Source organism: Rousettus aegyptiacus, unplaced genomic scaffold (assembly GCF_014176215.1).
Source record: "Rousettus aegyptiacus isolate mRouAeg1 unplaced genomic scaffold, mRouAeg1.p scaffold_m13_p_20, whole genome shotgun sequence".
NCBI classification, from domain to species: domain Eukaryota; kingdom Metazoa; phylum Chordata; class Mammalia; order Chiroptera; family Pteropodidae; genus Rousettus; species Rousettus aegyptiacus.
Window position 1 is genome coordinate 1,170,777 of NW_023416296.1, and position 21,085 is coordinate 1,191,861.

Consider the following 21,085-nt stretch of genomic DNA (forward strand, 5'->3'; position numbering starts at 1 on the left):
CAATGGGGACAGGTGGCCAGGCCCGGGCAGGACGTGGGTAAAGGGAAGACGAGGGCTGGAGGAGGGGCCCAGCCCCGCCCTGCTGCAGTGACAGGGGACGCTGGGAGCACCGTGTCTCCTGCTCGCAGGGCGGCCCCCCGCCTGCCCCATCCCTCGGGCTGGGAGGGCTCTGTGCCCCCTGGTTTCAGCCAGCCCCTCACTCCATCCTGGCCAGCGCGGCCAGCGTGGGTCACCGCTGCGGGCTGTAGTCCGCAGTAAGAGCAACGGGGTGACAGAAACCAACCTTTCCCATTTTCTGGCCCAGTCCCGTGAAGACGATGTCACCAAAGGCGTCCGTCGGCCTCTCCTGGATGTGCCTTTTGGGGTCCCACTCCTGGCCCTGGAAGGCGTGGGGCCCGATGGCCTCCTCCAAGTGCTGCTCGCGTGTGTAGCCACACGCACACACCACCTTCCTGCAGAGGCCTGCGGTCAGCTCAGGCGTCCAGCTGGGGGTGTCGCAGGGGGCCCCGTGGAGAGCCAGGCTCTCTCCCCCTCCCCCACCCAGCAGTGACAGGTGCAGCCACGAGGCCACCGGGGCAGCACGGAGGCACCCTACCCTGCCCAGCCGATTACGCCTCCTTCAACTGGAAGACTAAGAATTTTTTAGATTCTTACTTTTCTTAGTAACAAATGACTTAGAAAACTAGATACGGAAAAGACCGAAACCAAAACTTTTTAAAAGTCTAAAGCGCAGGTCATTTATTTTTCTTTTACTTCCTTTGCCTCTGGGGTCAAGTTTACAAAAATCCCGCTGAGACCAAGGTCCATAAACCTATGTTTCATATACGTATAATGGAATATTACTCAGCCACACACACAAAAAAGATGAAATACTGCCATTTGCGACAATGTGGATGGATCTTGAGAGTGTCATGGGAAGTGAAATAAATCAGACAGAAAAGGACAAAAACCATGTGATTCCACTTCCAGGTGGCACGTAAAACAGAAGGCGACAAACGAACAAATAAAATGCATAACCTCAAAATGCCAACAAAAATGCAGACAGAGGGCCGAGAGGCAAAGGGGGCCGCGGTGTGGTGGCGGGGGGACCCCGCCTGCAGGGCGAGCACCCAGATGGCGGGTTGCAGAGCTGTACACCTGGAACTCATGTCACGTCTTTAGCCGACGTCCCCCCGAAACAGTAACTCCACCAGCCATGCCACCGAGGCTCTCGGTCCCGGGAACGGGGGCGGGTGGTGTCCCTCAGGCTCACCCTACTCATGCGTGCCCCACTGGGGAGCCCTGCTGGTCCCACAGGCTCTCGGGAGGACAGGCAGCAGTGACATGGTGGGCCTCGGGGTGGGGTGGGCCTGTCCAGACTCCGCGACCTCCGACCTCCTGAGGGGTCCGGGCTGTGGGCTTTCCCTGGGCTCCTCCTTCCTGTCCCCAGGCCCATGACACTCCATGCCAGGGGGCAGAGCCAGGCACTGGCCGTGGACAGGCCACCTACACTCCCCGCACTTCCAATGCGACGCACCCCTTCCCCCCGCAAGCTCCCAGCACCCCGGTCCTGTGCAGACTGGGGGGCGTCCCCGGCTGAGGCCCCGCCCAGTCCTGCCCCCACAGCCACTGCGCGTGGGAGCGAGGAGGGGTCGCTCACCCGGCATCCGACAGCTTGGGGCTCTCCACGAAGTACACGCACTCTTTCTTCTTGATGTTTTCAGGGATCCATGAGCTGAGGCTCTTCTGCTGCGGGTTGGAGGCGGTCTGAGCTTCCTGGCCAAGCAAACTGACCGTCCTCACGGAGGCGCGCCCTGTCCTCCCTGGACACCCCGCCCTCCCCGACCAGCTCCGAGGGGCTCTGCTCAGACTCGGGCGGCCCGAGCACACCCAGGGCAGCCCGGGGGTGTGCGCCCCTGCTGAGGGCACGCGGGCGCGGACTCGGGTCGGAGGCGGGCACGAGTGCGAGTGTATGCCAGCACCGCCTTCCTGGGGCCAACTCAGGGGCAAGGTGGCAGGCGAGGGTGTGCCTTGGTGCTGCGGGCCACCGGGCCGAGACGCCCGCGTGCCCGCCACAGCGGACTGTGACATCTGAGCGTGCCCATCCTGCGGTCGTGTCCAGGGCCTCCTGTGAGTGTGGCCCAGGACCTGGGCCGTGCTGGGGCCTGCCCACAGGACGGGAAGTCACTGCACAAGGAGGTCAGGGGCGACGGCCTTCTGTGAGTCTGGCCCCGGACCAAGAACAGAAAGTGATTGTGCGTCCCCAGGGGCTAGGGAGGGGACGAACCTGGCCCTACCATTCTGTCCTGTTCTCTCTTCCGGAGCCTTCCTGGGCTGCGGCCCCCAGGGCGGGAGTCTCTGCCCAGCAGGAAACGCCCCTCGCTGTGGCGACCGGGCCGCTGGCCCCTGGACACTCACCTTCTCAGAGCTGTCGAGGAGGAACTGGAGCCCCCTCTTCTTGCAGAGGCTGCTGCTGCTCCGCTGGAGGTTGAGGACCGGGCCCAGGTCGGTCCCCCACGTGGGCTGCGCCCCGAAGCCCTCCTCCTGTTTGGAGCCTGCTTTCGTCGGGGCCGAGGGCTCCATGGTCCCGCGCCTCCCTTGGGACGGGCTCGCTCCGGCGGGCTGGGCCGAGGGTTCCAGAAACACACGGAGCGGGGCTGCAACAGACCAGGGGAGTGAGGCAGGTCTCCCGAGGGGCCTGGCAGGTCCCCCGTGTGCAGCCCTGGCTCGGTCCCCACACCGCGAAGTACAGGCACGTGACCGGGCCCCAGGCGCCCGTTCATAACGGTGACAACCTCGGGTCTCTGTGAAGGGCCAGCGGAAGAGCTCCCGCCCCACCCCGCACCCTGCCCCGCTTGGCCCGCACCCCAGGGGTATGTCGGGGAGGCAGGCGCCCACCCTGCCCTTACCCAGCTCAGCTCAGCACTGGGCCCTGCGGTTCAGTCACATGGCCACTGACCTCAGGCAAACACTCCCAGTGACATGCAGGGCTCAGGCCCCCCCCCCACCTCCGCATCCTTGCCCCCTCCCCACCCCGCGGCCGGACGCATGCCCGTCCCTCCCGCGAGGGCACTGTGAGGACACAGAACACCGGCCCTGGGAGCGGGTGCTGCCGCGACGGTCACCACAGCCGTGGAAGTGGCTTTGGAACTGGGTGACGGGTGGAGGCTGGAAGAGTTTGGAGGTGACTTTGGAAAAAGCTTACACTACCATGCACAAGCCTGGGGGGTGGCGCTCTCTATCCCAATTTTGAAGGATGAGGGGACCCAGAGCCTCGGGAACCCAGCCCTGGCAGGGAGCCCCGGCAAGAGCACCGCCCGTGGAGCCGCGGGGGAGGGTGGCCAAGCCCACAGAGCCCCCAGCATGCGAGTCCAGCCCGGGGGCGTCCCAGTGGGCCTCACGGCGCCAGACTTCAGGGGACCCATCACCCCCGCCTCCTTTCCAATCTCTCCCTTGGAAATGCGGGCGTCTGTCCTGTGCCTGTCCCCCCACCACATTTTGGAACGTGGCGTCACACGTCCCCAGCTGTAGGGGACCTGTCTCTGATGTGGATGACATTTAGAGGAGACCTCGGACTTGGTAGCGTTGGCGCTGGAATGGGTCAGGCTCTGGGGCTGCGGGGAGGAGGGCGAACGTATTTCGCATCTGAGACGAACATGAATTTGGGGGAACAGGAGCGGAACGCCATAGCCTGAATGTGTCCCCCATAATTCACAGCCCCACGGCGATGGGGTTAGGAGGCGGGGCCTTCAGGCGTGAGGTGGTCACGAGGGTGAAGGCTTTGTGACCCGGGGGGTCAGCCCCCAGAGAGCGCCCTGGCACTCTGCCGCCTGCTGCCCGTGAGGTCAGCGGGAGGAGTCTGCAGCCCGGAAGGGGCCCCGCCCCCGCCAGCCCCCTCCTCGTGGGCTTCCAGCCTCCGGGGTGTGAGGGACAAACCCGCACTGTTTCTAAGCCACCCAGACCGTGACTTTCAGTCACAGCAGCCCGAACGGCCGGGAGCGACAGGGGCCAGCGCTGGCCCAGCGGCCACGGCGGAGGTGCCGCCCTAGCCCTGTGTAGCCCTTGCAGGGCCACCTGCTGTCCTCTGCAACAGCTCACCTGGCCTCACAGCCAGCTTCCAAGGGACACAGTGAATAAGAGAGGCTCCGGGCTGACAGAGGAACATGAGGCTCGGGAATTCGTCACATGGCCACTCTGTCAGGGGGCCTGGCCTAGATGGCTCCCGCCCCCTCTCCCAGGCTGGGAGAGTGGAAATGAAATGGCCGAGTGGCAGGCCAGGTCTGGGCAAGGAAGGCCTTCGTCTGAAACCCAGAAGCGCTGCCGTCCGCAGCCACCCTCAGGGCCCGCAGCCGCCTCGCATGGCCCCCTCGGCATGGCGCCCTCGGCACGGCCACCTCAGCCACCTCGGCCTGGCCTCCTCGGCGCGGCCCCCTGGGCACGCCCTCGCGGGCCACATGCAGGTCTTCTCAGGCGTCAGCTGAGAACAGGTCCCTGGGAAAGGGGACCAACACCACGCCCCGCCCACCGCCCTGGGCACTGCAGGGCAGGCCACGTGTGGCCCTTCCCGCTCCCAGGGGCTTGGGGAAGGACAAGGCCCGTTCCCTCCCCGCCGCCCCTCCCCCCTCCCCGCTGCCCCTCCCTCCACCCCGCGCAGGGCCGAAGGGGCGCTCCGGCTGCCCCGCCCCCTTCTCTGGGGTTCTCGGGGTCATAGCTACTGTCCTCTAACTGCCCCCTAACTGCGGTTGGCATAGGTGTGTGCTGACAGCGCTCTGGAAACACGTGACCTCCAGGGGACGGACGCACAGACAGGCGCACGGCGTGGGCGTCGGCACACACGCACACACACATGAGCGCTGCCTGTCACGGGGCCCTCGCGGATGCCGAGCTGCTGTGAAAGAGCCAGCGGCCTGAGCCGGCTGCGGCCCACGTGGGGCCAGGGTCCAGCCCTGCGCTGTGCACCAAGCCGTCCCCCAGGGGGCGGGGCGAGGGGACCCACAGGGTGATGGAAGGGGGGCGGCCCCCCCACCTGTCCCAGCCTGGGACCTCCCGGCTCCTGTGTCCCCAGCTATGGCAGCTGACAGACCCACTGGACCCTCAGGAACAGACACCAAGGTCAGTCAGAACCCCGCTCCTGGGCACAACTTCTTATGGCTGCCACCGAAGCTCACGAAGACTGGGGCTCCTCGTACCCCACCCTCCGCAGCCCCAAAGACCACCGCCAGGAAACAGAGCGAGCAACTTTAGATGCGGGCTGGCCAGGCTCAGCGGCCGCGGCCGGATGTGCACCCCCCACACCCCCCCACGCCCCCCTCTAACCCCGCGGCTGCTCCCTGCTGCTCCTGCCCCGCTGGCTCCTGCACTCCCGGGCTGTGACGGTGCGGACATCAGGGGCAAAGGAAGTCCCTCCTGCGGTCCTGTCCGGGGGTTCGAAGCCCCCGGCCGCCAAGCCTGGTCTCCGCAGGTCGAGGCTCCGGCCGCGGACAGCTCGGTCCCCCGCGCGGCGCGGCGCCCACGGCCCGGTGCCGCCTCGCCGCGGACGCCCGCACTGCGATTCGCGAGCCCGCACTCACCCCTGCGTCCCGGCCGCTTCCCAGCGCGCGCTCCCGCGCCGCGGCAAGGCCCGCGCTTAGGTCCCGGCGCCCGGCGGCGCACCCGCCTCACCTGCGCCTCCGCCCGGCGCCAGGTCCCGCTACCTCGCCGCGGCATCCAGGTCACCCCGCCAGAGCGCATACCTGCTCGGAGGCAGCGCTTCGGCCTGTGTCGCTCGCGCTGCAGCGCAGGACACCCTCCCCGGCCCCGCGTGCACCCCTCGCCCCCGCGCGCGCGCGCCTCGTGTCCCCTGCCCGCACCGGTCGCGGGGCCCCGCAGCGCGCCTGCGTCACTCCGCCCGAGCGCGCAGCCTGCCGCGTCCCGCGCCTCGGGATAGAGCCAAGGAAGAGCCCGCAGGAGCTAGACCACCCGACCTGAGCGAGCTGGCCGTCCCAGAGAACCCCGACTCAGCCCCTGGTAGCACGGTCCCTTCTCAGGAGGATGGGCAGCGACTGCGCTCTGGCTCCTAAAAAGCAACCCAGCTTTCGGACAGGTGCACACGGCAAATGCTCTCACTCACAAAGGCCCTCCGGCTCCTTCCGCTGCAGCACCCAGGGTCCTGGGCGGGCAGCGCTCAAGTCCAGGGAACTGACGAGTGGGCCTCCTGTGGCTTCTCCAAACCAGCCAAGGGCCACCGCTCACTTCCTCCCCCGGGTACGTTGACCCAGTGTCCAGACTTCTGCGCACAGCACCCTTGTCCGGAAAGCCCTGCCTCCGGTGCCCCTGCCCCTCCCACGCCCAGCGGGGACACAGGCCAGTGCACCCCCCCCACACCACTATCGGGCCACCAGAGAGGCACCATGAGAGGGCTCTCGCAGCTGTGGGAGGCGGCGGGACCCCCCGCTGGGATGGGGCAGGGCCTGGTTGTTTATTCAGACGCTTTGAGAGGCAGGAAGGTGGCTGCAGCCGGTCCCGCAAAGCGGTTAGCGCCACAGAGGGAGGACCGGGCAGCAGCGGCGTGGGCACAGCGGCCTGCGGGGGGCACAGCCCTCCAGCCGCGGGCTGCTGCATTCTCAGAGCCTGACGCCCAGCCGATGCTGTGGGTGCCCACGGTCGCGGTGAGCTGGCTGCATGGCCGCACCCCAGAGAGGGGTCTGAGACCCGCCAGTGTCAGCAGCTGGTGTTGGCAGGTGTCGAGGCCTCGTAAGGGGGCCTCCCCTCAGCCCTGTCTGTCTCGCTGGCTCGGACCACGCGGGGGCCATTACTGTTTCCTGAGACAGCCAGGCGCCGGGGCCGCCTGAAGGACAGGCACGGGCTGGCTTTTGTTTCCAGCCACCCTGGACCCCTGTGGGAACGCCGTCTGAGGTCAAGGAGTTCAGGAGACGCTTCTGCTGAGGCGTGCGTGCCCCGAGAGGCCCCTTCCCTTTCGGAGGAGAACCGCGTGTTGCACAAGAAGGCCCCGTGCCATCCGCCAGGACGGCGCCGCAGTTAGCCACGTCCTTCCCGCAGCAATCAAAAGGCGTGCGACCCTGAGCAGGCACACGGGCCGCGCTGGTCTGGACGGAGCGCCGCTCCGGGTTCGGGTCAGGGCAGTGCGGAGCGGAGGGCTGGGGCAGGGCGCGGACGTCCTGCCCGCGATGAAAGGCCCTGGCTCCGGCCGCCGGCGCGAAACCGCAGCCCGTGAGAGGGGGCTCCGCGAGCCCGCGGCGTGACGCGCTGGCCATCGATAATTCACAGGCGCAGGGCAGCAAGGCTGCCACCTCGGGCGCAGGTGGGGCCGGGGGCCACCGGGGCAGGACCGGAGCAGGGGCGGCGCTCCAGGTGGCAGACGCTCCCGGCCTCCGTGCCACCTGCAGCCGGACAGCTGCCGCTGGCGAAACGCCAGCTGGTGGACGCGGCTGTAAAAGCTTTATTTGCTAAAGCAGGCAGCGGCCGGGTCTGGCCTGGGGCTCTGGTCGGCCGACGCCTGGTCCAGAGAGGCCACGTGCGTGGCAGGGACGGTTTGGAAGAAGAGTCCGAGTCTGGAAATGTGTAACTTGCATGGGTAAAGGAGAAGGGGGTTGGCAATGCCAGCGCCCCCCACCCCTGTCTCCATGGCCTTTCATTAAGTTTTACAGCAACGCCGGCTTTGTAATTCAATGACAGTTACTCTGAGGTCAGCGGGTGCCAGCTGGATACAAGCTACAGCTGACGCCCAGGGTCAGCCTCCAAGCCCCTCCGCGTTCTCCGCGATCTCCTCGTCTCTTCTCCTGGTCCCTGGAGCAAGAAGCCTTGGAAGCGGTCGGCGTGCGCACCCTCCCCGCAGGGTGTCCTCGTGTGCAAGTCCACATCTACTTCCCATGTTCTCGTTGCTCCAAGCGCCGGACATCCTGCTGGGACCCTCTGTCCTGCAGGCGTCTCTTAGGGGCACTATTGTTTTTCTTTCTCTCTTAAGTCAGCTGGTCATCTGCATTCCAGAACTTTCTCATCGCAAAGGACTATCAATGAGATGCAAATAGAAGCGGGAGCATACAGAGGCGCTGGCTGGTGGCGGCAGCGACTGCGGACGCTCTCCGTGGCTGCGGGCCTGCCCAGGGCGCTCCAACAGGTGGCACGTTGCCATAGCGACCGTGATGGGGCCGGGCTGGAAATGACCCCTGGCCTGCGCGCGATCGCTCAGGAGACTGAAGAGAATCAGTAAACACGAGCCGTTTGTCCCTTCTCCGGAGCACTCCGCAGTTTGCCCGGAGGGCGGAAACTCGTCTCCAGTCCACCCTTCCTGGCCTCTCGGCACACACCCTGCAGTCACATACGCCCACCTCTCCAGGGCCCACACTGAGCACCCCCACCCCCATCCGTGTGCAGTCCTCCAGTCCGGATGTGGCTGGAAGCCTCATTCCATTTCCTGTGGGGAAGCTGTGGCTCAGAACAGCTAAGGAACTGCCCCAAAGACTCCCGAGGGGACCTGCCCTCGCTGCCCTTGCTTCCCCTTCTGGTTCTCCCTCTTCCCTCCCTCCCTGTTCGCCCACTCCGAGGAGGCCCTGTGGAGAGGAAGGAGCCTCCTGTCACGAGAGGCCCCAGGCCAGGCCACCTGGCTGCTCCCAGATCCCCGACTGTCAGACACTGAGATGGCAGGTGTCCGTCTTCTTGGCTGCTGGGTGCACAGCTGCAGGAGCTCCAGGCTGCCTAGCAGGAGCTTTCTGAGGTCAGGTGGTCCACGGAGCTGCCCCCGGGAGCCACAGGGCCCTGCCTTTGTGCCCGCCACCAACGACGGGCAGGGAGGCACACCCTTGGGTGGTGGCAGTCTCTCGGGAGGGTCTCGGCTGGAAGCTGTCTGAGGCAGCCCTCCGGGCAGCACCCGCGCCTCGGGCCACAGCGCCCACCTCGCCAGGACCCCTGCCCCGCCTCCTTCCTCGACAGCCCCACGCTCGCAGCCTGAGCCCCTCTGTGGCATTGGCCTGCAGTGGTGCCCAGGCTGCCATGCTCCCTCCTTGTTCTTTCATCTTGGGACCCCCCTGTTCCCCAACAAGTCGAAGCTGCTTCCTCATCATTGGGAGGTGGGAGTCCCCAAAGGAAACTCGGGGAGAGGGGGCACTGTCCACCCTGAGGGTGACCTTGTGAGCAAAGAGAGAGATTCTGCCACTATCCCAGCCCGCAGGAGGCTCTGCTGCCACTGCCCAGCCCAAATCTTCCCCTGAGCCCTAGGGTCCTGCCCCGCTGTGGTGTGGCCCCCAGCCAAGGGCCTAGGGGTCAGGGCTCTGGGAGGAGTGTGGCCCTGTCCCTGTGCCCTGGTGGCCCCCCACAGCAGCACCATCACTGATAGCGCACAGGGCTGGGCCCAGCACCCTGGCCTCTGCCACCCTCCGGGCCACCTGAAACAGGAAGGCCCTCCCACCCCGTGGTCCTGAGGACTCAGGAGAGCCGGTGAGGCCGGAGCGCGGTAGTCGTGGGCACGGGAAATGTGCAGGTGCCCGACTGGACACCTGGCGGTGGCAGACGTGAAGCTTGTGACTTCGCGGTGTCAGAACCGGATTCGGTCAGCGAGGCCTTTGGAGATGGTGAATTATTTTTTTTTAGAAGAGAGCAGAGCGCGCCCTAGTGTGGCCAGGGCCGTGGTGAGCACCCCAGGGTGTGCGCATGTGGGCGTTCCGTGGGGGCCCCAGGGCGACCGCTGGGAGAGGGGCATCTGCCCTGGAGTCCGGCAGTTGGAGCGAGGGACAGAGGGAGTGCGGGGTGCCTGCTGCAGGGCGAGCAGCAGCAGTGACCCCCCCTTCCCTGGGGAGACGTTTCTCTGGGTCCCCGCCCCTTTCGGGCTGGCAGCCAGGCATCCTGCAGGCAGCCACAGCAACAGGTCCAGGGTGGCACGGGACCCGCGCCGGGCCAGTCCCCAGCCTTGCACCTGAGCTGCTGGGAAAAAGCATTTTTTCCGCAGGACTGAGGGTTGCTGGGGTGTGGGCCTGGGGCAGAGGGTGGGTGGCACCTGGATGTGGCAACTGTGGGGGGCCAGGGGGGAGACTGAGACCCTAGATTGAGCCACACTCGAAGCAACAACCCTTGGTTTCTCGTGAGTCACCGTCTCATTTTGGTTTAAGCAACTCTGGCCGTCCCGCCTGCCAGGGTCCATTTAGGGAAGCAAAACCCTGTGAATGTTACAAAACAGGTCACGTTACAGTACTTCACCTGCACACAACTGGGGACCTGGACACCCAAAGGAGAAGCTGAGAAGGGGGTCGCTGAGCAGCCCCAGGCAGGGAGCAGCCTGCACAGGAACTGGGGAGCGGGCGGAGGGCAGGCCCACTGGGAAGACCCCGTGGCCCCTCACGCATCACCCCGTCTGTGACCAGGACGGCCTTTGGAGGTGACAGTGGCCTCTGCTCCTCTCGCGCCGTCCACAGCACACGCCAGTTTCTTTTTGGGACACGTCCCCCTGGAGCTACATGGGAGGGAATTCTGGGAACGACAAAGCCACACGACCCAAAGCACACGTCTGCTCACCATGAAGAGTCCCCACTTCACAACTGTCACTGGAATCACCAGGACCTTCAACCCACTCACACCCGACCACCCTGTCGCCCACAGGCGGCCCACGTGAAAACGCCTGCGTCCTGCCCCCCCCCGCCCCCCCGCGTGGGGACCTGACGGCAGCCCCTCCCCAGCCCCAGCCAGGAAGACAAGCAGATGCTTCCTGCGGATGCCCGGCCTGTGTGGACTCGGGAGGGGGGGTCCCCGTTCCCCAGCAACTGCTTGGGGTGGGATGAGCACACACCCCTAGTGAGTCCCAACCGAGCCTGGACACCCCTGCTGGGTCTCCGTCCCTCTGCGCCCTGGCCCCCCTCATCCATCGCCCTCCAGGGCTAGGCCTCCCGCAGAGAGGCGCAGGGAGGCCTCAGCCCTCGGGCGCTGTCGCGGGGCGGGGCAGGGGCCATTCTCATGGGGCTTGGCCCACAGACCTCCCTAAAGCCCTGTCCCACCAACCGCCAGCCCCCTGGCACGTGTCACAATGAAGCGTGTAGTGCCCCGTCACACGCCTGCCATGTCCCCGAGAACCAGCTCCTGCACGTTTCTTTCTCCTGCTGCTGCCGCGTCCCTACCCACAGCCTGGAGGGTCCCTCCGCTCGCCCTGCACTGCCTCTTCACCCAGCCTGCTCTCCAGGTCCCGGTCACTAGACGTGGCTCCCCAGTTGGGACAGCTGGTGACCCTGTGCGAGCTCAGACAGCCTGGGCCTGCCAGGAGCTCCCAGCCACTCTTGGTGGGGCTGAGCCCCGCTGTTGTCTGCATTTCTCTTAGCTCAGCGGTCCCCAACCTTTGTGGCACCAGGGACCGGTGCTCCTATGACAATCTAAGGCCTGAGGATCTGAGGTGGAGCTGAGGCGGTGATGCCAGCGCTGGGGAGCGGCTGCAAATACAGATGCTTTGCTCACTCGCCTGCTGCTCACCTCCTGCTGTGCGGCCCGGTTCCTAACAGCCCATGGACTGGTACCAGTCCACAGCCCAGGGTTGGGGACCCCCGTCTAAGCTCAAGCCTCATTAGCCAGCCTGCTTGCTGGCTAAGAACTCGGAACGCACTGCTCTGAGATGCCCTATCCTCCCAAACCCGACGCTGACCAGCAGGCACCCGTCGCCACCATGAGCACTGACTACTTCTGCATTCCCCAGCCCACGGGCCATCCTGTTCCTGGAACGGTTCTGCCCAGTGATGGCCCCGCAGTGTCCCTGCAGGCCACCACCAAAACCTTGGCTTTCTGTGATTGCAGGCTTCCAACACAGAGGCCATACTTCCCTGCCTTGACACTTGGGACAGGTCCCCAGGGGGGCCACTACTAAAGCCAGTGTGTTTAGAGTGCTGACTGGCACTGTTTGCAGGCTTGCCTTCCACCTCTAAAGAATGCCAAAGATCTGTTGCCTGAGGAGGTTCATGCACCACTTTGGGGCCACCTTATCCAGGCACCAATAAGAGAGTCAGGGCAAGAATCTGACTGCTAAATCCCTCACAGCCCCCGCCCCCCTCCCACCGGCCCAGCAAAACACAGAGCATAGGACAAAACACAGAAAGCAGCAGCAGTTGTCACACCACTGTGGGGACATTTTTCTTTTGGATCCCCTATATTGTCTTTATAATACAAATGGCAGGATAGGGTGGGACAGGAGATCACACAGCAAAATTCCACTCTCGCCCACCGAATCACGACGCCTCGTGGTGACACGGCCTCCACATACAGGCAGGTCCTCCACCCATCTTGGGGGCCCTGGGCTTTGGCTGTTGCTGTGACATCTAGGGACGCAATCTTTGACCACTGAGAAATAAAAAATTACCCTGACACTTGTTAAAATGGTAAGGACGGCTTTACCCGAGGTTATTGCAACAGGGGAGAGAGACAGGGCTCCACTCCAAATAAAGGAAGACAAGTGGGGGCTTCACGGACGAGGAGCAGAGCTGGGGGCGGGGGGGGGGGGCAGTGGATGGAAAACGAGACTTCAAGGGTAGACCTTTAGCTAACGTCAGGGCAGGACGACCAGACGTCACCCAGGGAGGATGAGGCTGGTCAGATGGCAAGGTTAGGGGGATGACCTGGCAGGATCTTTGCTGAGACTGGGCTGGGCAGGCCAAAGCCAGGAAAAGAGGTCTCAGAAGAGGCTACGAAGTTCGGTCTCGTGGGCCTAACCCATCTCAGATCCCAAATGCCTGTCTTAACGTAACCCGCAGCCCAGGCGACCTCCGGTTTCTAAAAGGTTTAAGTACTTGCGAAGGCGCTGCTAGGGCTGCCCCCCCCCCCCGCCCCGGGGCTGTGGCACCTGCCTCACTTCCTTAAACGCTGGAAGAGAGGGAGCGAGGGAAGCGACGCGGCCCCAGGACCGCCCTGGTTCCCCGTTTCCGGTCTAAACCCTGCGACCCAGGGAAGCCTGGGGAGCGTCGCCTCTAACGCTGGGGCCGGGGCTGGGGCTCTGAAACTCGGGGCCGGAAGCCGGGGTGGGAATTCGGCGCCGGGAGCTCGAAGGTCGAGGCTGGAGCTGGAGCTCAGGGCGCGGGGGTGGAACTCAGGACAGGGGACGGTCGCTTTCTCGGGTCGCCACAAGGTCACGTCACAGCCCGGCGACCCCACGCCGCGCAAGCGCAGGACGAGGCTCGGCCCGCGCGGGGAAAGGGGCGGAGCCACCGCAGGAGGAGGCGGAGCCACCACGGCGAGCGCCGGCCCAGGCGGCCCTACTGCGCTCGCGCTGCCCCGCCCCCTCGCCAGGAGGCCAATGGGCTTGCGGGACACGCCCCTGACGACGCGGTCCCCGCCCCCTGGAGACGCGCCGCGGCGGATCAGAAATCCTCCGGGTTGCTGGCGGGTCCAAGGCCCGGCCGGGGTCTGGGGTCCTGCGGCCCGCCGCCATGAAGCTAACGCGGAAGATGGTCCTGTCACGGGCCAAGGCCTCGGAGCTGCACAGCGTGCGGAAACTCAACTGTTGGTGAGGTCCAGAAGCTGGGCCGTCCCCGCTGCCCGCACCCCTGCCCTGGGACCGCCCCCCCCCCCCCATCAGGCGACTCCGTCCTGGGATGGGGACCTACGCCCGGCACCCTCTCCCTGAGATGAGGCCCTCCCCCCTCTCGCCGCACCTCCTCCCGGGTTGCGGCCCCCTTCGTACGGGCACCTCCTCCCTGAATTTGGGCCCCACTCTGCTCCCCTCTCGCCGCACCGTCGCGCTGAGTTGGAGGCTCCCTCGCACCTCCGACCTGAGTTGGGGTCTGCCTCCCAGCATGTCAGCCCTGGGTTGGGGCCCCCTGCCCAGCGTCTATGCTCTGTGGAGGAGCATTTTGGGGTGGAGGGAGCACCTTCAGCCAAGCCTTCCTGGCCTCTCCCAGGCCGGCCTTCCAGATTTCAAAGGCCCATAGCTTCTGGGAGGTGCTGCACAAACTCAGGTGGGGATTGGCAAAGGTCATTCCGGAATGTTCACACACAGCCCACCCTTCCCAGCGGTGGTGTTTCAGACACAGGCTCCCACCTGCTAGCCTTGCTTAGAACAAGTAGAATTGCTTGAAGACTCATGGTGGGGCTTCTAGATAGCTTTAGTGGGGCAGATGGTTATCTCTGTGGATGGGTCCCATTTGTGACACTGCCGGTCATTGGGAGCCAAGTCTCCTAATGAGGTGGCAGGTCAGGTGACTAACACCATTTCTAGGGGGAAAAAAAGAGCTGAGAGACTATAGCGAGGAGTCAGTAATATTTCTGTACCTCGGTCCTGGGGGAGGAGGAGCTCTCCCAAGGTGACCTCGGGAGGCGACGTGGGATATAGGTGCTGTGGGCTCAGTGCAGGACCAGAAGCGCTACGTGACCCCCTGAAGGACATACAACCAGGAGATGATTTTTAACACCTTCGTCAGTTTCTGGACGAGCTTTCTTTTGTTGTTGAAATCATAGGCTCCTAGTCTACAGTCATGCCACCCTGAACGAGCCCGATCCCGCCTGATCTCAGAAGCTAAGTAGGGTCGGGCCTGGTTAGTACTTGGACGGGGGACCACCTAGGAAGACCCGGTGCTATAGGCGTGAAAAATAACAAAATAAGTGATTGTAAGCTGACAAGGTCTTTGCAATTTGTGAGGTCAACCAAGGGTTGCCTCATCTAAAAAAAAGAAAGAAAATCATAGGCTCTTAACGTTTCTACGCATTTGTCATTAATTTTTTGAATTTTTATTTTTAATTTTTTGTATTCGCCTTTAACAAAATTAAAGTATGTGTCTCTTCTTTCCCCAGGGGCAGCCGCCTCACAGATGTAAGTATTCTGCTGGCCGGCTCCAGATGCACCCGAGGCCGCAGCCTCCCCTACAGGAGAACTATTAAGGGGACAGAGCTGCACCCCTTCCTTCCAGGCCCTCACCCGGCCCTTGTGTGGCCCCTGTCATGAGCAAGGCAGGACCACGGGTACAGGGATCCCCAGGGAAGGGCCCACGTTTATCTTGAAGTCCTTTAAACATCTCATGTCACGGAGAGGCTCCTGTGTCTGTGCAGGTCTCAGGAGTGGGGGTGGGGGGCAGGGCAGATCCAAGTGCAGCCCAGCTGACCTGGGGGGACCCGGCGGGGGGAGGGGCTGTGTTTGCTTTCAGAGAAGGGCACTTGGCTGGGCTCTCTGTGGGTTCCTGGACTTCACGTCCTCAAGGAGGAGGAGGGTCCTCATTTCAGCTCCCCGTCTGGTCGCATCCAGCTTCACACCCTCCCCCACCCCCGCCCAGTGGCAGGACGAGCCGGAGCTGGGGGTGGAGGACAGTGCACAGAGCCGGGTGGGCTGTGGGTCTGGGACACCAAGAATGAATGTCCCCAATTTGCTCGGCCCTTGAATGCCAGCCAGCTACGCAGCTCTTACCCACATTTGCAACTTCAGCTGAGCCTTTTTCCTTAAAGACAAAGCTCCCCAGGAAAGCCGACACCAGCTCGTACGGTAGCTGCGTGCTGCACGTTTGGCAGGAAAAACGCCCCCGTAGCAGAAAACGAAGGCATCGCACATTCTCCGGCCCCTGCCGCGACGGGAGCCACTGTGGTCAGGGCCTGTCTGGCTCCACGCCTGGCGAGTGGCAGCATGCAGCAGCCATACAGGCCGGGGAGCTGGGGGGACCCCCCTGAGCCCCCCACTGCTCTCTCCCGCTGGCTCCACAGTGGTGACAGGCTCTGAGGTCCCTGGTCTCCTGTTTAGCCCAGCTGTGTTGGCCAGAAGGGACTTCCATCCTTCCCCTGTCAGTCAGGGACAGCGAGATGCAAGGTCCGGCACGGGGGGCATTGAGGTCGCCTTACCTGGGGTCCTCCGAGGGCGTCTAAAGGCAGGACGGTCCGTGCGGACGGCTGGCAGTGACGCAGCGTCTCCTCCAGGCCGCGCGCACGTCCCGGCTGCACAGCGGGGCCCGCATGCTCCTGCGCAATCTGTGCGGGGCGCGGGGCGGCGGGGCGGCAGGCAGCCCGCGCAGGCCCTGCGAGGAGCTGGCTGCGACTCCACGCTGCCCCTCTGCTGGGCTGGCGGACAGAGGCGATGTCACCGCACCAGCAAAGTCTGCAAGCACGTGCTTTCCCTCCCCAGATCTCCATATGCCGGGAAATGCCCCGCCTGGAAGTGATCACCCTCAGGTACCTGGGTGTCCGCTGTCGCTCTGGGTGCCCGGGGCTCGGCAGAGGAGGACCTTCTGTCCTCCTGCAGACCTGCGACCTCGGATAACCCGGACACTCCCGGGCTCCGCCCCACGCTGCAGTCCAGGATGCCCAGATGTCCGTCTGCCCCAGCACCCTGGCCTCTGCCTGGTTCCCTCACGGCCCAGGGCTCTGCCAGTTTCTTTGTACCACATGCTCCGGGATTCGTAATTGTCACCTCTCGGAGTCACTTAGTCTTAACAGGCTACGGAAACCTCGCGTGAAGCACGTTCTGTCACTGGGATTCTGGGCGGCCGGGGAGCGCGGAGGGTCTGGCCCTGAGCCCGGTCTGGCCCTGAGCCCCCTCTGCCCTCACCGGACCCAGGGAGGCCGCCGACGCGGTGGACGCTGCTGCTCTGATGCAGTCCCCACGTGTCAGCCTGATGGGGCTTCAGACTCCGCAAGGCGGACCCCCTGTTGGTAGTTCAGAAGGTTCTGGAACTGGCCCTGGGCCCGCACAGCTCCCGTGACTTCCCTTCCTGATCAGACGGCTGGCCGCCCTGTTCGTCCTTTGTGCCTTCCGCGGTCGCCTTGCGGGTGCCCGTGCTGCCCGCCCAGCCCGGGCCCGAGCCTGAACGGCTGGGCTGGGAGCCACGCGGACGCGCAGACCCCGTGCCTCGGTTTCCCTGCTCCGTGGCGTGGTGCAGACAGGTGCCCCCCGTGTCTCCGCAGCGTCAACAGCGTGTCGAGCCTGGAGCCCGTGAGCTGGTGCCGGCAGCTGAGCGAGCTGTACCTGCGGGGCAACTGCATCCCCAGCCTGGCCGAGCTGCGCCACCTGCAGGGCCTGCCGCACCTGCGCGTGCTGTGGCTGGCCGAGAACCCGTGCTGCGGGCCCGACCCCCACCGCTACCGCATGACGGTGCTGCGCAACCTGCCCCGCCTGCAGCGGCTGGACAACCAGGGTAGGCGTCCCCTCCCCCGGCGCCCGGGACCCCGGTCCACGCCCGGCCCTGCTGAGCATGCTCTGCTCCAAGCTCGTCCGGGCGCCCTGGCGAGCACGTGAGGGGCCGGGCGGCCGGGCAGGGCCACTGCTGGTCTGTGGGGACCCAGGGCTGCCGGCGCCCCTGCCCTCCGGCCCTGGGCACGTGGTGTCCACCTCTTCTGGTTGAGTGCGACTCCTCCATGACCCCTGGGCAAGACTGTCCCCCAGGCCGAGGGCCCCGCAGCCCAGAGCGCCCCGTGCCGGGCTGTGCCTCTCTCTGGTCAGTCCACTGGCATCCCCCGTGGGCCGGCTCCGAGTCCTTGTCTTAAATGCATAGTTCTTTTCTGCCATTTGACCAGTTTTAAATAAATAAAATCTGGGGAAATTAAGTCACGTGAGAGAAATGGAATAAGTGCAGTGCATGCCACTTCTTTTTACAATTCGACTCGAGTTTTTATGAATATTCTCTTTTGAGAAGTGCTGAGATTCAGGTTCGCAGGCAGTCATTGGCCATCTGCTGTGCGTCCAGCATGAGCTGGGGCTGGGGAGCCTGCCCCACCCCCCGGGAGCTGGCCGTGGGGTGACCAGACGCGCAGACAGCCCTTTCTAAGGCAGGCTGCTGAACGCCACGCCGCGAGGGGCCTGTGCGCATGAGGCCACTCTGACGCCTTTGCCCCCCTCCCCACCTCCAGCTGTGACTGAGGAGGAGCTGTCCCGAGCGCTGTTGGAGGGAGAGGAGGTCATGGCCCCCAGCAGAGAGGGAACAGGGAACGGCCAGACAGAGCTGTCCTACACCCTGAGCACCATGAGCGCCACTGCCGAGACCCACGGGGACCCGCTGAGCTACAGCGAGGAGGAGGCAAGGTGCGCCCGCGGGCCTGTCCCCATCTGTCCCCCCGCCACGCCGTCTTCCCTCTGGGAGAGTCAGCAGGCCCTCCCGCAAGCCACCTCTCTGGGAAGGGCCGGAGCGAGTCGCCCAGGGCAGTTCTTCCTGGCCTGGCCCTCGGTGTTCGGTGTTTGAGAGAAGGCTCAGGGCGTGGCGTGCGTGCAGTGGGGACCAGCCCTCCAGCCGTGCATGGGGGTGGCCCGGAGGCGGGGTTACTTGGCTGGGCTGGAGGAGGGGACAGTGCGGCTCCAGAGCCTGCAGGGGCGGGGAGGGTGGCCTCTGAGGACAAGTCCGACTGTCTTGGGCGTTTCGGAGCAGAGACTGAACGTGGGGAAAGTCACAGAGACGGTCGTTCAGTCCCCGTGGCAGGCGAAGGCACCCTCTAGTTTTCCTGGGCGCAGCGCGAGTCAGGCGCCCTGAGCGTCGTTCGGGTTCGGCCCCCCTCACCCTCCGCCGTGGGCAGGAGCTCGGGTGCGGGAGGGCAGCCCCAGGCAGCAGAGAGAAATAGGTGCTGGAGCCTCGGTTCCTCCGTCCCAGCCTCCCTTCTGGCGCCCGTCCCCTCCGCGGACTGGGGGCCGGGCGGGCCACCTCGGGGCGCCTTCCTCCCTGCGCTCCGGGGCTCCAGGGGCTGACCCCGGGGGAGCGAGCCCGTGCGCTCAGCCCCCGTGCACTGTCGTCCCCAGCAGCAACGTCCAGGGGCAGCTCGGCCTGAAGCCCCCCGCCCGGGACCGCGCCCCTTCCTTCTCTCAGAGGGAGGCTGTGAGCGGTCGCAAGAACAGGGTGAGTGTGACGGGGCCACTGGCTCCCTCTGCCAGTGCGTGGCAGTCGTGGGGGCGGGAGACACAGCGGGGCTGCACAGAGCCAGGCCCCGTGGAGGTGGGGGGGGGTCCCCGCCTGGGCTCCGCGCCCGCCCGCGTGTGGCTCGGTGCAGGCGCTGTGCGGCCCGCGGGGGCCTTGTCCGCTGCGGCTGGAAAGAGGGCTGTGCAGGCTGCTCGCTGGGGGGCTTGGCTGCTGCGGCGAGTCCAGCCTGCGGCCACCTGCCCGTCACCCCAGGCATGTCGGCGCCGGCAGCCCCGGGCCCCACGCGTGCGAGTGCCTGCCCACATGTGTGCGGCAGGCGTGGTGGTGCTCCCTGCCCGCGTCCACTCGTGACACGCAGATGTCACGCTCGTGAGCACACGTGTGTGCGTGTGAGCACATCTTACTGAGCAGCCCGGGGCTGCCCGGCCACTGCCCAGCTGTGTGGCGGGGCCCGGTCCCCAGCCTCCCTGGGCCTCCAGGCTGTGAGCACGAGGTGAGTCCGCGTGGAGGAAGTCCCCGAGGTGGTGACCGCCACACCACAGTGGTGGCCACGGCTGCCTGGAAGGCCATCCGCCCGTGACCTGGCGTGCTCTGGCCAGGGCCCCTGGTGCATCGTGGTGTGGGCAGCCTGGCCCTGCCAGGCGTGGTGCTCAGCCACCGACTCCATCCCCAGAGCAATGTCCTGGCCGCCATCCTGCTGCTGCTGCAGGACCTGGACGCCGAGGGCCTGGAGGCCGTGCACCAGGCCGTGCTCGGCCAGCTGCAGGCCCTGCACAGGCGGGACGTGCAGGAGGACATGGACTGACCCAGCGACGGCCCGAGCTGCCAGGCCGTCCTCTCGAGACCCGGCGCTGAAGTCCCAGAGCCTTGCTGAGAACCGGAGGCCACAGCCACAGCCACAGCCTCAGCAGACCCAGCTGGGCCCCAGCACGCGGGGCTGCATCCTCAGGAGGCCCCCGCCCGCACGGAAGGCCTCACCATGGACGCCACCGGTGCGGAGGGCCCACCTCGACGTGCACTCCGGGGGGCCGCCGTGCCCTTCCCTGCACAGATGGCCCTGACGTCACACCTGGGGGCAGTTTGCTGGGACCGACATGGCCTCAGCCTTGCTTCTGAAACCGAGGGCCCGGCTCACGTGCATTTGCCCCGATCAGGCCTCTGGCTCAGCTGGGGGCAGATTCTGGACCACGGGCATCTCACAGGCATGTCACCATCACCGCCACCAGGGACGGCTGGGCTGGGAGGGGCGGCAGCTTTGGAGCCGTGCGGTGACATGGAGCATGTGTGCGCCCTGCGTAAGAGGCCTGGGGGGGGGACAGGACTGCCATGTCTGCTCGGGGACCCACATGTGGCCACGGGAAGGACAGACGTCTGGGAACTGCGTTTAGAACGCTTCCCTTCTCTGGGAAGTCACAGGCCTTGCCGTGATGCAGGGGAGCTGGGGGGTGACGTGGCAGCCCTCGGGGGCCTTCCTAGTGACCCCCAGAAGCCAAGATGCGCCTACATGGAACGGGAGCCGTGCGGCCCCCGAGCCCCTGGAGGAAAGTCCTCCCTCACGGGCACTGCGATGACGGGCTGGAGGCGGGGCGCAGATCACACGTGTGCCTCGTCCTCGCCGTGGGACCCGGGACGCCCCCAATAAAGCTGCGCCTCTGCGGGACCGCGTCGGCGGGTGTGCTGCTGCGCCGCACGCGGGGTCCCCTGGGCGGGCCTGTCGGGAGAAGCCTCGGCCCAGGCCCCGTGACCCCGCGTGGTTCTCCCGCCGGACCAGAGGCCGTCAGCTCTCGGGGCCCCACTCCCAGCCGCTGCCTGCTCGAAGCCCCCAGGGTGGACCAGGACCACCCCGTCCACCCAGGGCCTCCGGTCCAGAACAGGGACACTCAACGGGCTCTGCTCTGGGCTCCCCAGTGACCCCGGCAGCAGGGCGCCAAGCCCAGCGGGTGTTACCCCTGGGTGTGTCCTGCCAGCCCCAGCTCGCACAGCTCCGAGACCCAGGAGGACACGCGGCCCCGCCTGCTGGGCCCGGCGCACACCCACACGGGCGGGGTGGACCCGAGGGCCCAGCTCCAGGACCGGGCACCAGGGGCTGCCGGGCGCTTGGACCAACGTGGCGAGGCTGGCACGGGGCCAGCGCAGCCGTGCCCGCCAGCCCCCTGGAGTGACCGAGGTGCCCTGCCAAGACCTGTGGGGACACAAAGGCAGCTCCGGGGACAGCGGGCCCCAGCCTGGTCCCTGGAGCCACCGAGCCAGCCTTGGCCCCCTGATGTGGCCTGAGAGCTCCCCAAAGCCAGGGCCTCCCCACAGAACCCCACGAGTCCCGGCCCCTCATCCTG

General features: G+C 65.7%; 2 protein-coding genes and 1 pseudogene across 6 annotated transcripts in view; 2 read left to right on the forward strand and 1 right to left on the reverse strand.

Annotated features, from left to right (window-relative positions):
- Positions 1-7,149, reverse strand: part of TRPM2 (transient receptor potential cation channel subfamily M member 2) — a 44,348-nt gene extending 37,199 nt beyond the window's left edge. The window contains exons 1-4 of one of the 4 annotated variants that reach the window (XM_036238117.1): positions 6,089-7,149; positions 2,398-2,636; positions 1,640-1,725; positions 284-452 (exon numbers count right to left, since the gene is read on the reverse strand). In XM_036238117.1, the coding sequence (XP_036094010.1) occupies positions 284-452; positions 1,640-1,725; positions 2,398-2,562 (420 nt within the window). In that variant the 5' untranslated portion in view covers positions 2,563-2,636; positions 6,089-7,149. Of the gene's footprint in view, positions 1-283; positions 453-1,639; positions 1,729-2,397; positions 2,637-5,942 lie in introns of all 4 variants that reach the window. The other 3 variants (XM_036238118.1, XM_036238116.1, XM_016143521.2) reach the window with 3 other exon arrangements.
- A 6,103-nt stretch (positions 7,150-13,252) lies between these two features.
- On the forward strand, positions 13,253-20,412 carry CFAP410 (cilia and flagella associated protein 410). Of its 2 annotated transcripts, none has more exons than XM_016143518.2 (7): positions 13,253-13,441; positions 14,725-14,743; positions 16,037-16,083; positions 16,816-17,045; positions 17,758-17,929; positions 18,635-18,731; positions 19,426-20,412. In XM_016143518.2, exons 1-7 carry the CDS (start codon positions 13,365-13,367, stop codon positions 19,555-19,557), a joined length of 774 nt encoding a protein of 257 aa, XP_015999004.2. In that variant the 5' UTR covers positions 13,253-13,364; the 3' UTR covers positions 19,558-20,412. The 2 variants fall into 2 exon arrangements, with proteins under 2 accessions (XP_015999004.2, XP_015999005.2); XM_016143519.2 differs by having other exon boundaries at positions 13,254-13,441; positions 18,638-18,731.
- On the forward strand, positions 14,399-14,517 carry LOC118614921 (annotated as a pseudogene).
- Positions 20,413-21,085: the final 673 nt, after the last annotated feature.

What these genes read in the sequence shown, in the direction of transcription:
- CFAP410 (XM_016143518.2), top strand. Translation starts at nt 13,365, where the DNA reads ATGAAGCTAACGCGGAAGATGGTCCTGTCACGGGCCAAGGCCTCGGAG. An exon ending in CTGGAAGTGATCACCCTCAG is followed by an intron (nt 16,084 to 16,815) that starts GTACCTGGGTGT and finishes GTGTCTCCGCAG; the next exon opens with CGTCAACAGCGTGTCGAGCC. An exon ending in GCAGCGGCTGGACAACCAGG is followed by an intron (nt 17,046 to 17,757) that starts GTAGGCGTCCCC and finishes CCCCACCTCCAG; the next exon opens with CTGTGACTGAGGAGGAGCTG.